General features: G+C 41.5%; 1 protein-coding gene across 2 annotated transcripts; it reads left to right on the forward strand.

The window, feature by feature from the left end:
• Positions 1-863: 863 nt before the first annotated feature.
• Positions 864-18,045, forward strand: LOC139479262 (very low-density lipoprotein receptor-like). Of its 2 annotated transcripts, XM_071262128.1 has the most exons (8): positions 864-1,011; positions 5,204-5,338; positions 9,881-10,003; positions 11,521-11,655; positions 12,005-12,127; positions 13,648-13,764; positions 16,289-16,414; positions 17,736-18,045. In XM_071262128.1, the coding sequence occupies exons 1-8, from the start codon at positions 939-941 to the stop codon at positions 17,771-17,773; spliced, it is 870 nt and encodes a 289-aa protein (XP_071118229.1). In that variant the 5' UTR covers positions 864-938; the 3' UTR covers positions 17,774-18,045. The 2 variants fall into 2 exon arrangements, with proteins under 2 accessions (XP_071118229.1, XP_071118230.1); XM_071262129.1 differs by lacking the exon at positions 16,289-16,414.
• Positions 18,046-18,484: the final 439 nt, after the last annotated feature.

Raw genomic sequence — 18,484 nt, forward strand, 5'->3', positions numbered from 1 at the left:
ATAGCAATTGTCAGAGAATAGTTGACTTCAATCGCAAGGCTATTACGAGATGACATTTAAAGTAAACGATAATAAATAAATAACTGTAATTTCGCCTTCGTTTGTCCTGTCACTAAAGGCACAGGCTAGGCATACTTTGAATGGCGTGTGCCTCTCAGATAGAAACTCTGTACACCACCTATTACCACATGTGTGTGTCACGACTTAATAATAATAACTCGAACTTGCTAATTCGAATATGTTTGTGAAGACCCTGAAAGGCATCAACCGCTAGCTCGAATTCACAGACTTATGAAATACTTATAAAATACCTATTTTGTTTTCCAGGAATTGATTTTGTCACAACCTTATACTTACCCCTTGTTTAAACGGACCCTGAAGGAAACAATACTACATAGGGTACTCTGGACATTCACATAGCATACCAGTATATCCGTGTCACATTTCCAGGAACGAACAATTAAGGAAACGACAATTATCTAGAAAATTTCTCTCACAAATGGTTGAAAGTTTAACTTATTGTTACGAGACCAAAAAGGGACATCTTGTCGGATGTCATCCTCCATTAAACAACGTATGATGAACCGACCAGGGCTTCCATCGAAAACAATAAATTATCCCAGAAAATGTTTGAAAAATTATTTTTGCTTTAACGTGTTGGAAATAGAAATCTTCTGTCACAAAAACACATAACTATACAATTGCTAAGGACGCTGTCAACCATTACTGCATATGAACACATTATAATGATATACTTCTTATTTTACTGTGATTGACGGGTCTACTTTCGCAACACCGACTTGTGACATATACGCTGGGCATGATGTGACCCGCTTTTTAGTCATACATTGAGCCAACACGATCACATTACCGCCCCTTCATACGATTACACGAATGTGTTATTCCACAAGGATCCTCGTCCCGTACTGTGGATCACAATGATTGTGAGCAGGGCCGCACTGTTAAAACTTTGTCTTTTTTCAGTTGTCCTGGGTAACACAGCTCATGCACGTGAGTATTTGCTGGCACAACTAGAGTTAGTGAGTGAGTTGGCTTTAGGGAAGCTTTTCAGTTTTTCAGTTATATCTCATGTCAGCTTATCGTGGGAGGAATATTTGAAGTCATGCATGTCTAAAACGCTTTCAACGTTGGTGAACCAGCAGCCTGGCTTGCTGTTGGCAACCCAAGGACCGAGAGGTTGTGAAGTGCAGCGTCAAACAGGAGTTGGTCATACGGTCCTTCTGATACAATAAGATGCATACGGGGCTTGTAAGTACATTGTTCTTTGGTAACACTGGCCCCCGAAAAGCGAGGGTTACATTGTAAACAACTACTTACATTTTAAGCTATGGAGATTCATTTGCAAATAATTGATTTTGAAATGTTGATTTTCAGAACACTTGTTTTAGCAAGTGTATAGGTATTTGAGAGAATAAGAAACCTGGATTTTAGGTGTATGTGTATAGGCAGATGTTTGATAACTAAATTGCAATTGTGATTTGGGACGGTTGTTTAAAACAGTGTATAGGCACAGGTTTGCTATTTACAACTGATGTTTCTGAAGGTTGGTTTACATGCTGTAAAGATACGTGTTTGATAATTACAGTTTGATATATAGATGAATATTTACATTTAATGAAATATGGAATATGTACACCTCTTAACATTAACGTAATATTAACAGAACCTAGCAAAATATCACAACCAGATTAGTTCGCAATCGCAATCGGAAGTGTGTGTATTCCCATCAGCTTTAAGTGTTATTGGAGATAAAGCCGAGTAGAATTCCGGTTGGTTCAGGTTACATATGAAATTTGGGTTGGCCGAAAAAACTTGTAGTCATGTTACAGCAACAAATATACTGGCAGTGTGTACAGGAAAATGAAACCAAGGGTACGATACAACACGGACTAGCCATTATACTAGCTGCTAGTTAGATTCTCGAGTTGTTCCTAGGGTAATTACCAGCCATTTTGACCACCTGATCCCCATTCGAGTCGCCTCTGTACATGTCATGGTGTACCGCCCATCTATTTGACACCGAATTTCTAACGAGGCTGCTTTTGACAGACAGTCAGTTGATAGACACATTTAACAAGTAATTCTGTTTTCAAATGTCGAAAATGTCAAATGTGAGATTTGACATAATGTCTAAATGTAGTGCTCTAATATGGCACTCTGGTGAAACAAAACGACAGTGTGTAATTGTCATAACGTGACAGTTTGCCAAATGTCGCGCTTTCGTATATTACCATTTCATATGTTGTTCACTTTCTACAAAAGGCCAAGTTTGTGAAAAAAGACAGTCGTAACTGTTTCCAAACTGAAACTGGAACTGGATATACGAATACGCACACGGCCAATAATAATTATATTGATAATATGAATCATTATGTCTCCTTCCAATATTTCCGTGAAGATCCGGAGTAGAATAGGTCTTCAGCAGCCCATGCTTGCTGTAAAAGGCGACTATGCTTGTCGTAAAAGGCGACTAACGGGATCGGGTGGTCAGACTCGCTGACTTGGTTGATGCATGTCATCGATCCTAAGTGTGTCGATCGATGCTCATGATATTAGTCACTGAAATGTCTGGTCCAGACTCGGTTATTTACAGACCGCCGTCATATAGCTTGAATAATGCTGAGTGCGGCGTTAAACAACCAACCAACCAACCAACCAACCTTCCAATATTTAAAAAAAGGGATTTGCCATGATCACATAAAGTCACGATTCAGTGTAAACCATCCTATCAGGCGTTCAGGCGATCACTTTTCAAGGAAGAATCAGACGTCATCCATCATTTGGTGCCGCCATGTCATTCACGAGCGACCTCATATACATTTCACAGCTAGGTTTTGCAGCAGCATACATGTGCCCATAAGTTTCACCAAAAGAACACACGTGTAATAGTGTCATTACTTTGGGCTTTCCCCCTTAAACTATATATGAAGGATCGTTAAACCAAATTCACTCACTGATAAAATAATGAAACAGAATGAGTGAGTGAGTGGTTTTACGCCGCTTTTAGCAATTTTCCAGCAATATCACGGCAGGGGACACCGGAAATGGGCTTCACACATTGTACCCATGTCGGGAATCGAAACCGGGTCTTCGGCGTGACGAGCAAACGCTTTAATCACTAGGCTACCCGACCACCCCTGAAACAGAATTAATGCCTAAACACCGTAACTTCTGAAATCCAATATCGTAACAAATTATGTCTTCTGAATTGCAGTTATTTATAAATATTTGGATGTTTGCATGAATACACATTAAATACCTACTGACACTTGTGTATTGTAGGTATCTTCCTATCACGTAATAACCTCTTGGTTTAACTTTTTCCTAGTAAGATCTAGTATGAGGTTTTACTATATCTTAGTAAGACCTGGTATGTGGTTTTACTTTTTCCTAGTAAGACCTGGTATGGGGATTTACTTTTTCCTAGTAAGACCTGGTATGAGGTTTTATTTTTTCCTAGTAAGACCTGGTATGTGGATTTACTTTTTCCTAGTAAGACCTGGTATGAGGATTTACTTTTTCCTAGTAAGACCTCGTATGAGGTTTTACTTTTTCCTAGTAAGACCTGGTATGAGGATTTACTTTTTCCTCGTAAGACCTGGTATGAGGTTTTACTTTTTCCTAGTAAGACCTGATTAGTTGAGTAGTAGATGTACTTGGTGTTTCAAACGTCCAATGTTCTAAAATCGAAGACAAGAAATGAAAGTTTTCATTATGGATGACGGGAATCGAACCTGCAACCTCACATATCGTGTTTAGTTTTGTAACCTACTGTTTGGTCTCCCACTGAACCACCGGGCAAGGTGATGAAAAGTTGTTAAACCTTACATGTCATCAATCCAGTTGATCCATGCTGCACGTGTTTTTTCTCTCGCGCGCTTTGATCGAATTCCTTTTATACCGCGACACACTGTTTCACTATACGGTTTCTCGACGTTTTCTTATATTCCTGGTATTTCCTGCATTTCGACGGTGTATGAGTGAGATAAAGCACTCCTCCTTACTTATGGTCAAGAAATAAGACCTCGACAATCGGGTATCGGCAATGAAAGCTTTGCTCCTTGGTCTTACATTGCCGATACCCTCTTGCCTCCGTCTTACTTCCCTAACCACGGAGTCGTGCTTTATACTTCACATAAAACCTTAAAACCGGACACACACAGAGGTTATCACGCGAGTGTGTTTGGGGATGGTAAATATCCTGCATTAGGAATAAACATTGTATTTAGCGAGCCTTGGCGAGCTAAATACATGGTGTTTATTCCTAATACAGGATATTTACCATCCCCAAACACACAAGCGTGATAACCTCTTTATCATATAATGTCATTCTTTAATTCTGTGCTTTAAAATCGCTTTCCCTCTCTCACAAACATTACCGAAATATTGCGAGTTTTCCTGGAATGCGCGCATTATTATTTATTACGTCACAGGGTAAGCGATGTGACAGTGACAGTAGCCAATATAGTTCCAACTGAAATCTGTTTCTTATACAGTGGCGAAGCAACATATACGCAAAACAACAGTTGTTTTTAAGTGTCTTTCGCGGCAATCCATCAGTCTGTCCAGTAGAGTAACTGCACTTTGTCAAAGGGAAGCTACTCTAACCCTAGTCTATGAGACGTCACGGCCATGGTCAGACGTTGTTGACAGTCGGTCTGTCATGTCATAACGTTAAGAAGTGTAGTCAGATGTACACACAGCGACAAAACGAAAGAAAGGTAACGATTCAAACATATTTCGGCCAAATCCAACTATTTTTATTTGTGGAGAAGGTTTCAAGCCGCAGAGGTCTACAAGCCCAGATATGGCTACTGATCCCGCTTGGCTAGGCCTCGTGCCCTCGCAAAATTTATATCTCCAAAGTTGCCCAAACTTATGACATGCCTTATCTACGTCACAGTTAGACACTGGTTTACAGTATATTAGACTGTTCTTTTGATAATGATAGCAAATCCCTGTAGTTTATCCAGATTCCCGATGGTTAATGACGAGGGCGACACCATGTTTGTTTATAAACAGTGAAAGTAGTCCTACTTGACCTTTGATATTTGCATCTCTATCCGCATATGACCCCAACGGATATCGTTTTTATCCGTTGGCTTTATCCTGCCGAGAAACCTATCCATTATATGATAATTAAAATATGATTATCTCCAACCAGCTGCACATGTACTTCCAGATGCTACAACTACAGATGTTACATGTGTCCAGGGTTCCGGGCACTGTGAATCAGGTGACCAGTGTATTGTAAGTGAATGGTGGTGCGATGGCGAAGCTGACTGCACAGATGGCAGCGATGAAAGACACTGCACAGGTTCGTTTTCTGTATGGTTGACCTTAAGTGAGGCGAGGTGAGGTGAAATTGGGTTTAACATCGCGTCCAACATTATTGCACTTATATAGCGACGTGCATGCACGTGTGTGTGTTTGTGTGGCTGCTTGTACTAGTCCGGACTGATACCGATTTATAGTGCTAGCCCACTGAGATACCATGACGCAGGTTAGTGAGTGAGTATAGTTTTACGCCGCTTTTAGCAATATTCCAGCAATATCACGGCGGGGGACACAAGAAATGGGCTTCACACATTGTACCCATGTCGGGAATCGAACCCTACCGCAGTTTAGGATGAATACCCCACTCAGACACACTATACTGACTCCTTGCCGACCAGTCCTTGTTTTAGCCCCTTAATGCCGAGCGCCAGACAGGGTAACAACAAGTACCATCTTTTAACGTCTTTTGGTATGACGCGGCCGGGAATGGAACCCCGGACCTTCCGCTCTCCGGGCGGACGCTCTACCACTAGACCAAGGAGGCGGTCGGTTGACCTTAAGTCTCTCAGACTTCGAATAATTAAAAAAATGTCGAAGACTAACATTGTGAAAATGGGATGGGGACACGTTAAATAATTACAGCAATTTCGGACGGTTGTTTTACATGCTAAATAGATACGTGTTTGATAATTAGACCTTTTATCTAGGATGGTTGTTTTAAATGGTGTAATGGGACATGTTTGATAATTACAGCTGTTATTTAGGATGTTTGTTTCATCTGGTGTATAGGAACAGGTTTGATAATTGGAACTGTTATTTGGAACGTTTGGCAACAAGCACACTTTTACTTTGTTTTGCAAATTGTGTGGTTGGCGGGTACCACCGGGAGAACAGGCTGTGCTTACCCTTGCGAAAATCTGGTGCCATTACTGATTCTCGGTGATCTATGAATATATTTTTCTAAATCATCACGTGTTTGCCTTCTGCGCCCATTGGAATCAATTTAGGCAGAAACTCGAGACTGATTATTATCTGGTTTTGACGTTATGTATATATTCGCATGGTGTATGGGACATTTGTGATAATTACGACGCCTTGTTTAATAATTGCTGGTGTGTTATTGCATGTCTGATAATTACCACTGGTATACTCTACCGCAAAAGAAACGTCACCATAGATAGATATATGAGAAACCTATTTGTCCAAACACTGTAAACATACTTTGAGACATATTAAAAAGATGAAACTTGGCAAAACTGATCATCAAGGTTGAAATTAAAGTGTCAAATGTTCTTAGAGTGAAACACAACACCAGTCCCTGAGAAAATGGCATCAAAGTCAGTATCTCGTGTGTCCGCCATGTGCATTGATAGCTGCCGTGCAACGTCGATACATGGAATGGATGAGGCGGTTGATGAAGGCCATAGGCACTTGAGCCCACACTCTGAGGAACGCCTGACGCAGTTCAGCAGCAGTTGTCGGCCTTGGTCGGACGTCGTTCAGCCGTTTTTGAATCTCGTCCCACAAGTGCTCAATGGGATTTAAATCGGAACTGAGGGCAGGCCACTGTATGGTTCTGATGTCATTCTGCTGGAGGAAGTCTCTTGTTGCTCTCGCAGGGTGGGCACGGGCATTATCATGCTGAAACTCGTGGTTGCGGCGACGTGCCAAATGAGGTATGAGTGAGTGAATATTGCTTAACGCCGCATCGGCAATTTTGCAGCTATTCGCGGCGAGAAATGTCTTTTGTGTAATCAGAGAGCATCCAATAGAATAAAAGTGATGTTGAAAATCACTAAAATCTCAGTCATGTAGCACATTTAGAGGTAAAAGACTGACTGTTCAGGTAAAAATCTATATTTTATCATAGAGCTTGATTTCCTTTAAATACGCTAAAATCAAGTGATTAGAAACTGTGGTAAAAAGTTCAGATAAGGTACGAACATTACCATAAAAACGTTGTCTGACAAGTGCAAAATCAACACATTCCAGCAGAATGTGCTTCATAGTAAGAGGGCTATGGCAAGGTATACAAAAAGGTGGATCTTCACCCTTCAATAAATATGAATGTGTATAATAACTGTGTCCAATGTGGCATCGCTGCAAAACAACTTCATCATGACGATATAAACCAGAATGTGCGTGACCACCAATCAGTGGTTTGCTAGCATGAAGTTTGTTCATAGTCTTGGTATTCCAACTGTTTTGCCAATGGTCATTCACATATTGTCTGATGGAAGGTTTTAGATCAGAATATGGGAAGTTTGTGTTGGAAATTGGTTTATTAAGAGCGGCTTTTGCCGAAGAATCTGCTTTACAGTTACCACTGATGCCAACATGACTGGGCAGCCAACAAAAAATGATATCTTTTCCAGCTACGGATAAATTGAGATGACACCTTAAAATTTCAGCTAAAAATGGATGATACACTTTTCGATTTTTGATGGCCTGTAAACAGGACAAACTATCAGATAATATGAGAAAACTGCTTTTAGAAGACTGTTCAATATATTGCAAAGCTAATAATATAGCCTGAGCTTCTGCCGTAAATATCGAACTTCCGTCAGTTATACGCATAGACACTGTATAATTGTTAGCAACAGCTGCAGCAGACACCTTTTCATCATCTTTGAACCATCAGTGTAAATACTGGTATAAGAGGAATATCGGTTCTTCAGTTCATGAAATTCTTGTTGATAAAATAATTGATTAGTGTCAGACTTCTTCAGGTTCGCTGATTCTAAATTAACAGCAGGTTGTATCGATTGCCAAGGAGGCATTTCTGAGAGTTTGTATTCGGCAATGGCAGATGGATTTAAATGGGCATCCTTGATATGGGATTGCATGCGAATTCCAAGTGGTGGGATTGTGTTGGGATTTCTGATATATAAATGCTGATATGGAGCATTGAAGATATTGTTAAATGCTGGATTAGAAGGATTAGAGCGGAGTTTAGTGATATATTGTAATGCCAGTTTTATTCGTCTTAAGCGAAGACTGGGTTCATTGGCTTCCACAAAATGAGGTATGACGTGTCGTCTCAAGACTTGATCAATGTACCATTGCCTCTCCCTGGACCTATGTTCTGGAAGACCACAGGGCCGACCCTCTGTGCAAGACCAATTCCACCCCACACAATGATGCTCGGACCACCCCACGAGTCTCTCTCAACAACACAAACATCCGAATAACGTTCCCCACGGCGTTGCCAGACTCTCTCTTTGCCATCTGCTGTTGAGATACAGTGAGGAATCTTCTCCACTGCTGGTGGCGCCAATGCTGATGCTGTGCGGCGATGACGTGGTGTCAGAATGGGTGTTCGGTGTGGCCTGTGACAGTGGAGGTGTCTGCTCGTCAATCGTCGACGCACGGTGTCCGCACTAATGGGTCGCTGGTGTGTCCCCATGGTCTGTCGAGCGGCTTCCGCAGCGGTAACAAAGCGATCTTGAAGATGCTGTCGCACAATCTGACGATCCTGACGTCGGGTGGTGACCCTTGGTCTTCCACTACGTGGTCGGTCATCTGTAGTGTTGATGGTCTGGTACCGTTGATGGAGCCTGTATATGGTCCTTACGTGGACTTAAAATGCATTGGCTACTTGCCGGGCGGTTCGTCCAGCTTGCAATCGTCTAAGGGCTTGGTGTCGCTGATTTCTTGATGCATGTGATAGCAATTCAATAACGAATGAATGTTATCTGATCTGGGAGGATTTGTATAGGGCGAGAAATGGGGGAACGCATGTGCATTTCAATATGCACGGAACTCACGTGCAACGGGTTACCATGGCCGTTGCCGTGATGCGTTTGGGCGATCGGTTTTATTGTCATCTGCTTTGGGTTTTTATCATCAAATTTCATTTTGTCCAGGCAAGGGAATGTTAAATTTTAGAAACTTTGACAAAAATTACCCAGATATTTAAATGACAACTTTTCATGCAATGTTAATTGGGGTGACGTTTCTTTTGCGGTTCAGTATATTTGGCAAGATTGGTTGAGATGATGTACACGTGATGCAGGAACATGTACACATTTCATAATTGCGTCTTTTGAACATTTAAGCATATGAGGTCTTTGAAAAGCATTTAGAAGTGATATAAATAAGGAAGAGAATATATGGATGTCAACTTCTTTATTATGAGGACAACAACGAGTATATGCTTACTCCTTCATCAGGTGAATGAATGCCATGAGCCAGAGAGCATAAATATGTACATGTAAGGACAACAAAATTAATCAGATGACAAAATGTGGATAATAACAAAGGGTAGAAGCTAACAAAGGCAGCCAAAAGATGACGGTGATAGGCGATTAGCAATAGACAATGGAAGCCAACACTTAAGTTATCACAGATGAGTAATTGGTAATGGTCACTGAGCAAAACGGGGGGTATTAGCATATAAGTGATGTACTGAAGCATATGGTAGATGATTCACCTTAATTTTTCATGCAATCAGCTTCAATACAGTCTAGGTTCATATGTGGAGGAACATGATGCCACTTTGCACAAACATAAAACTTGCTCCCCAGCTTTTCTCCGAGTTGTTCATATGTGTAACGTTCACTGTTGTTTATTTTGTACACAGAACTGTCGCCATGTCGCGGCTCAGACTTTCATTGTGGCGATGGCCTCTGTGTCCACTCGACTTGGCGCTGTGACGGGGAGAACGACTGTCGAAACGGCCTAGATGAGGCTAATTGTCCAATCAGTATGTGTCATTATGTTCTTAAATCTTTCATTGTGCCTTTGGGAATCACTGTAGCTAAAACTAAGCTGTGAAACTACCAAATAATTACTCAACACGGATGTTTCATGTTTCAGCTTTATCTTCAGGGAAAATATTGAAAGATATTAAAATTTATCATATAATGGGTAGGTTTCTCGGCAGGATAAAGCCAACGGATAAAAACGATATCCGTTGGGGTCATATGCGGATAGAGATGCAAATATCAAAGGTCAGGTAGGGACTAATTTCAGTGTTTACAAACAAACATGGCGTCGCCCTTGTCATTCGGCGATCGAGTCAGAATTAAACATCGGGAATCTGGATAAACTAAAGTGATAATTGCTATCATTATAAAAAAAAACTAGTCTAATATACTGAAAATCAGTGTCTAACTGTGATGTAGCTAAGGCATTTTATAACTTTTGGCAACTTTGGAGTACGAGGGCACTAGGCCCAGCCAAGGCTCGATAAATACAATGTTTATTCCTAATGCAGGATATTTACCATCCCCAAACACACTCGCGTGATAACCTCTATATATATTAAATTATTTTAAAGAAGATATTAGGGAAGATAATAAAAGATCTATAAAAGATATTCTCCCAGAAGATAAAGCCGAAACATGTAGGAGAACAATCCGTGTTGTCTAATTATTGTTTGAATTTCTTTACGTATATATATATATTCATATATGTGTGTGCGTGTGTGTGTGTGCGTGTGCTTGTGTGAAATGTAGAATGTTTACATCACTCAATAATTAACTAACATATTTACAGATCCGATCAGAACTTGCCAACCAGATCAGTTCGCTTACGCTAGCGGAAGTGCGTGTATTCGAGTCTTATTCAAGTGTGATGGAAATATAGACTGTTATTCTCACACTGCAGAATGAGTGACTAGCATATTTTGGTTGAGTCGAAATAAGAAGTAGCAATGTAACAGCAACAAATATACCGGAGGCTTGTACAGGACAGTAAATCCAGCAGATACTATACAACATAAACCCACCATCATGATCATTAGGACCCGTGAAGATCCGGGGTAGAATAGGTCTTCAGCAACCCATGCTTGCCATAAAAGGCGACTATGCTTGTCGTAAAAGGCGACTAACGGGATCGGGTGGTCAGACTCGCTGACTTGATTGATGCATGTCATCGATCCCAATTGCGTGGATCGATGCTCATGATGTCACTGGATTTTCTGGTCCAGACTCGATTATTTACAGACCGCCGCCATATTGCTGAGTGCGGCTTTAAACAACAACCCACAAATCATAATCATTAGCTTGTCTGGTTATCACCCTTGGTAATTATCAGCCATTTGACCATCTGATCCCCATTCTAGTTGCTTCTGTGCATGTCATGGTGCTAGTTTTGACAAACGATGAATTGATAGGAACTGTACAGTTAACAAGTATACTGTTTTCAAGTTTCGAAAATGTGAATTGTGAGATTTGAAAACACATATATATTTCCTAACTCTCGCACATGTACTTCCAGATGATTCAGCTCCGGTTGCTACATGTCTCCAGGGTTCCAGGCCATGTGCAACAGGTGACGAGTGTATTCTAAATGAATTTTTGTGTGATGGCGAACCTGACTGCACAGATGGAAGCGATGAAATAAACTGCAAAAGTATGTTTTCCTTATAACACAATGGTTTACCCGACGTCTCTCAGTATGGTTTTACGCCGCTTTAAGCAAAATATTCCAGCAATATCATGGCGGGGACACCAGAAATGGGCTTGACACATTGTACCCATGTCGGGAATCGAACCTGGGTTTCGACGTGACGAGCGAATGCTTTACCCACTAAGCTCCCCCACCGCCCCTTCTCCGAAAGGGGAAGAATCTACTTGTAAATCCCTTGTACCCAAGCCCTCTCATTATTCATGATATCAATGTTTTCACGCTCTCGCACTGGTGAAAATCAAATTATTATATATTTTCAAATAAAAATCGTACCAAAAAAATGTGTTTTCAGAGTCAATGGACTGTGGTTCATCTGAGATACCTTGTGCTGACGGAAACGGATGTTTTGCGGAACGTTGGCGCTGTGACGGCGATTACGACTGCAGCGATGGCAGCGACGAAGGTCTGGGATGCAGTGAGTACAATTGCTTCTGAGGGAGATTTCATGTTCCCTGTGGTTCCACCAGGGGCGGTCGGGTAGCCTAGTGGTTAAAGCGTTCATCCGTCACGTCGAAGATCCGTGTTCGATTCCCCACATGGGTACTATTTGTGAAGCCCATTTCTGGTGTCCGGAGCCGTGATAGTGCCAGAATGTTGCTAAAAGGCGACGTAAAACCAACTCACTCACTACAGGAGAGGAGATGCTGACCTTTTTCACGAACCCCAGGTGTCATCATTGATTTTAGGGATCCATTTTCACCGATATTTTATCTTTTACGCCCATTGGAGTCTGTTTCGGCGAATAATCGAGGCTGGTTATTCTCTGGCTTATGTTTATATTTACGAGAATATGTCGTTTATAATACTTTTTAACTCAATATTAAGAAGAATGTGACGGTTTTGTTAATAGGTCCGTTAATAAAATGTACAATTTAATGTAAAAGCGGCCGTTGGGAAAGACTGTGATTGAAATTTACCTTTTTACCCCCAAGAACCGGTCGGATTCCCTGCATCGGACCAATGTGTGAATCCTATTTCTAATGCCACCCAGCCCGTCCGTCTGCAGTGGAATATTGCTGAAAGTGGCGTCTAACCCTTCTCAAGATCACCCTCTCACTCTATAAGCTCAATGACTTAACACGAAAGCTACCGAAAGAAATAGACACACTGCATTACAGTCATCACAAATATAATTCCTCAGGACTATAAAATCGTGCACGTTGGTGTCACCTGAGGGAAAAACGACAAAAATTAGGCCGACGCGCATATTGTGACTTCCATACAGTTCACTGCCTTGCTATACAACTCAACAAAAGGACCACTCGATTCTTTTATACAACTATATTTTAGCACCCATGCCATAACGTCATCGGGTTGTCCCTAACTATTTGTGAGGAACTGGAGCATATCAAAAGCAGCAAAGAAGCTGTTAATGTTGAGGATTTGTATTACTATACTTATACATGTGAACCTTCCTGTTTCCAATTGCCAACGAAAATACGGCGCCTGAGTGAAAAGGTTCACAGGTTGGTAAATGTTTGTTCTTAGATACAGACAGATGAGCTAAAAACCTGATTCGTATAAATCGGTGACCTGGTGGCAATACGGAGATTGTCTAAACTGTTTCAATTTTGGTCATAGAATGAACTTAGCTCAGTCAGTAAACGGATATCCCCAGGTGTAAATGTATTTGCTTTAAACAATATAAGATGCCCTTATTTGCTTGGTGCGTTCGTACAAAAGGAGTGAGTGAGTATGGTTTTACGCCGCTTTTAGCAATATTCCAACAATATCACGGCGGGGGACACAAGAAATAGGCTAACACATTGTACCCATGTCGAGAATCAAACCCGGGTGTTCGGCGTGATGAGCGAACGCTTTAACCACTAGGCTACCCAACCGCCTTTATTTAGCCTTTTATGTCCAATTGAATGTGTTTCGGTGGATAATCGTGACTGGATATTTTCATGCGTATACGTTTTATATATATTATAGTACAGACATGCGGCCCCAACGAGACCAGGTGTCCTGACATGGATCAGTGCATGCCGAACAGCTGGCGCTGTGACGGTGAGAGAGACTGCAGTGATGGCCGAGATGAGGCAGAGTGCGGTATGTACTGTATACATACTGTTCATTTTTATGAGTCTGATATATTTCTTCCGGTTCCTTACAGTCTGACTGTTGCAGTTCTTCTCGCCTCTTGCCTTAATTGACAGGTCCAATAAACATTGTTTTGTTCCTACTCTCCGTTGATTGGCTACTGACTGTGTAGGCGTGTCAAGTTATTTGCATAAATTAAACGATCACCTGATTCATGTCACGCCGCAGTATGTATTCATACACCTGGAATGTTTATCAATCTCGTCATTTTTGTCTGTTTTGATATATACAACTGTTTTTGGTTAAACTACTGTAGATAAAACATGATTTACGTTGTCGAAATTAATTATAAGCATTGACTGTGTATTTTTTCGGTTCATTGAGCTATGAATCGAAAAACCGATGTGCAAACCTTTGTAAGAATCCGCTATGCGGATTCATACGGTGTGCACATCGGTTTTTCGATTCATACCTCCCTGTTTTCTGACGAAGAAAATACCGTGTCAATATATCGTTTTCAATGGCGTTTTTCCCACTCTCTGCAAGCGTGTCAATTCGTGTTTTAGTTGAATAAATTATAATAATAACAATAATAATAATGATAATAATAATGCCCATATCAAGGAAAAACTTCGGGCAGAGTACAAATGTAGACTTAAGAAAATATGGAGTTCAGAGCTGAACGCTCGCAATAAAGTAAAAGCCACAAATACTTATGCTGTACCCGTCCTTTCATATTCTTTTGGTGTTGTTGATTGGACAAACAAGAAATTCAGAGTATTGACGCCCTATCACGAAGAATCATGTCAGAAAATAGATCCCACCACTCCCGCTCTTTTCCTCAATCGCTTATATTTACCAATCATTATGGGAGGACGTGGTTTGATTAATAACGTTGGGGCTGTTCATGATAAAATTATTTTGTGCACTTTTGCACACATTTATTTGTCTGACGATCCTCGTGTGAAGCATGTCAAGACTCATGATGAAAACAAGGCATTCCACAGTTTTCTAAAACAGATGTGGGACATAATCTCAATGTCGGTGTTGATTTTGTTGATGGTTCTGTACTGCTGGACGGTACAGAAATGAGTGTCAACCAAGCGATGCGCAATATCAAGTCGGCCCAGACTCAGTTTTTAAAGGAGAGGCTATCTGAACGACCACTGCATCGAGTTTATGGGCAGTGTGTTGATAAGTAAAGCAATCCTGCAGAGTCCTTTCCTTGGATGAAGTCGTCTGGCCTGAAAAGTGAAACAGAAGGCTTTCTGTTTGCTGCTCAGGACCAGTCACTTCCCACTCGAAACCGTCAATGTGTGATTTTGCATAAAAATGTAAATATGAAATGTAGATTACAAAATGAATTTAATGAGACTGTCCAACACATTGTCAGTGGATGCCCAGCTTTGGCATAATATCTTCAGCGACATGATGGAGTGTCTCGATCAATTTATTACCGTCGTCGCCATGCTTGTGATTTGGACACAGAGATCCATCCATGGTACGACCATCATGGAAAATGATAAATACAAAATTCTTTGGAATAGACCCGTTTAGAGCCTCAGACGTATCCAGGCCAACAAACCTGATCTTGTCCTTTTGGATAAATCCAATGAAATCATTTATATCATTGAATTTTCTGTCCCTTTTGACACTAATGTGATTGACAAGATTCAAGAAAAACATGGCAAATATGCAGACCTCGCTTCCGAAATGTCACGCTTGCATCCCAAGTACCAAGTTATCCACTGTTCTCGATGATTTAGGTTTGGTACCTCCCAATCTGTTGACTGACATTGGGAGAGTACCCGGGTTTGCTACCAGGAATACAGCCCTTCTGACAATCTGGGTAATGCACCCAGACCTCCACCCTTTATGACCACCCAGGCTCCAGTACTGACAACCAAGGCCTCCACCCTTGACGACCACCACGACCACCATTGACGATGACCCAGACCATCCCTGAAAACCTAGACCTCCACCCTCGATGATCACTCAGGCTCCACCACTGACAACCAAGGCCTCCACCCTTGACGACCACCACGACCACCCTTGACGATGATCCAGACTCCATCCCTGAAAAACTAAACCTCCACCCTTTATGACCACCCAGGCTCCACCACTGACAACCAAGGCCTCCACCCTTGACGACCACCACGACCACCCTTGACGATGACCCAGACTCCATCCCTGAAAACCCAGACCTCCACCCTTGATGACCACCCAGGCTCCACCACTGACAACCAAGGCCTCCACCCTTGACGACCACCACGACCACCATTGACGATGACCCAGACTCCATCCATGAAAACCTAGACCTCCACCCTCGATGATCACTCAGGCTCCACCACTGACAACCAAGGCCTCCACTCTTGACGACCACCTAGACTCTACCACTGGCAATCAAGGCTCCCTGATGTCCATCCAGACTTTATTCATGACGCCCACCCAGGCTCCATCCCGGCAGCAAATGGTGGCTCCCTAAGCCCTGCATGATTGTGATTACTTTATGAAAACATATATTTCTTTTAAGGACCTGAGACGTGCTCGCCCAAAACGTTCCAATGCCAGACAGGGGGAGCCACCCGTTGTATATCCTTAACTTGGGTGTGTGACAACGAGAGCGACTGTGCGGGTGGGGAGGATGAAGCAAACTGCTGTAAGTGTTGGAACGTGTACAGGGTTTACCTAGTCCCAGCACTGCAACGTACGGACACTAGTTTTCAGGGGACTGTGGGCTGGCCTTCCGAGTAAAGCTTTGGCACGTCTTGCTGAACATCAATGATATTTCCATGTATTCAGACACTGACGTATTTAACATTGTCCGATCTTTCGTCGAATTCGTCATATCATTCATTCACTTGCCATACGAAAATGTATTTATAGATTACCATACAGAAAACGAAGTTGGTCGATCACGAACGGGACATTTCGTGCTCAGGTCGAGATCTGTTTTGAGCAATAGTGTATTGTATCAAACTGCGTTACACGCTGTCTGCAAAAGATATTATCCTGGACTTTTTTCCATTTTTTGGAAGTGCATGTCGGGACATGACACGTGACATTTTTGTTCCGACGAAGTATGTAATCATTTGCATAATATACTTCATTGTCAATTGTATCGTTTTTACGCGTAATACCAAGATATTCCTAGGATATGTAAAGATGGTTTTAAATCAAATGGTTACTTACCGCTCAGCCAATGGTCACATTGTCCTTCAAATGTTCGGAACAAGCTAACAAAGCAGCTACAGATGCGTATCTGATTCTGTATCTCGAATAGTAATGGAGGTAATAAAGACAGAACTATTCTACATGCATTTTCTTCGTTTAGATAGAAATTTCCGAATTGACAAGGTTAAGAAAATGAACCGGATCGCTTCAATATAAAGCCACGTGACTTGTTCACGAACACGCTGATCCTTCAGTTAGATTCAGCAGTCAAGACGTGATCAGGGTTCGCCTGACGAGTTCTCCTATATCATATCATACAGGTGTGAAATAGTTAACGAGATTTAACACTGAACCTGAGTTAGGATTGGGCATTCCCCTCCAGCAACGTCCACGCAATGAATACTCCTAGATTGAAGTTAGATTGAATGCTGAATAAGTGTTGGATAAGAATGCAAACAAAAGTGTACGGTTCAGATTAGTAAGATTGCGCACGTCGTACATTACACGTTCAAGCTGCAGGCTTAAGCTTTGGTGTGTGATTGGATTAATGTATGGTTGGATTAAGGTGAGGATTCTAAACCTGACTGAGGACATCTTTAGATACAAATCCACTGATGCTTGACAGGAGGGGGTGTCGCATTCATATTGAGTCGCATTTTTGGCTAGGGTCCAGTAGTCGCATTCTTTGGGAGACGCATTAATTTCACGATTTACAGTGTTCGTCTTTAAAGTAAGATGTGTAGCAATTGCAAATTGTATATCTGTCAACCATAAATGAAATGAGACGTGATTCTGTTAATTTTCAGCTTCTGGTTCCACGTTGAAGAGGCTTCTTCGAGGCTGAGTAATCACTTCAAAAACAAAATGCTCCCTTATTGGTGATCTGTCCCGAAGGACTATGTAAGCTATTGGCATGGCTGTTTTCAACACCAGTCATATTTAAACGACGCTTCCGAAACCACTGCAAGTGCAAATGTTCCACTTCCATTTATGATTTGGTAGTCCGCCCCTCATCCAGTAGTCCCTGCCATGAATTTATTCAACTGAAGTTCTCAAGACGCAATGGCGCCGTCAGTTTGCATGTATGTGGTACATGTATGTGAGAAAATAAATATTTTCCAACGTTTTGCTTTTTTAGGTTTTCGGTGTTTCTCTATTAGACAGATCAGGTTATATCCAGAGGAGCTACAAAGAACATGCCTCATTCGTTATAATAGTTTACAATAGAGTTTTTATTTTACATTTTCAAAACAATATTTGTCTAAAATCTTTCAAATAGGACTGAAGATATACTAATATTATATGGGACGCATGGACGTCAATGCTTTTTAATGATACTCAAAAAAATATATACCAGAAAATGGTTATGCGCAGAATCAAAATCTAGTCGAAAAAACCGCAAGTAGGCATCAGTACAATTATGTAAAACAAATGTGACGAGCCAACGCTTTAACCACTATGCTACCCTACCGCCCCATTTTGAAGCTTGAGAAACATTGGCTTGCGCATATGCACATGCAGAACCCTTCACTACCATGATCACATAGACACTTTG

This window comes from Haliotis cracherodii, unplaced genomic scaffold (genome assembly GCF_022045235.1).
Source record: "Haliotis cracherodii isolate W230 unplaced genomic scaffold, xgHalCrac1.p SCAF_4, whole genome shotgun sequence".
Lineage (NCBI taxonomy): Eukaryota > Metazoa > Mollusca > Gastropoda > Lepetellida > Haliotidae > Haliotis > Haliotis cracherodii.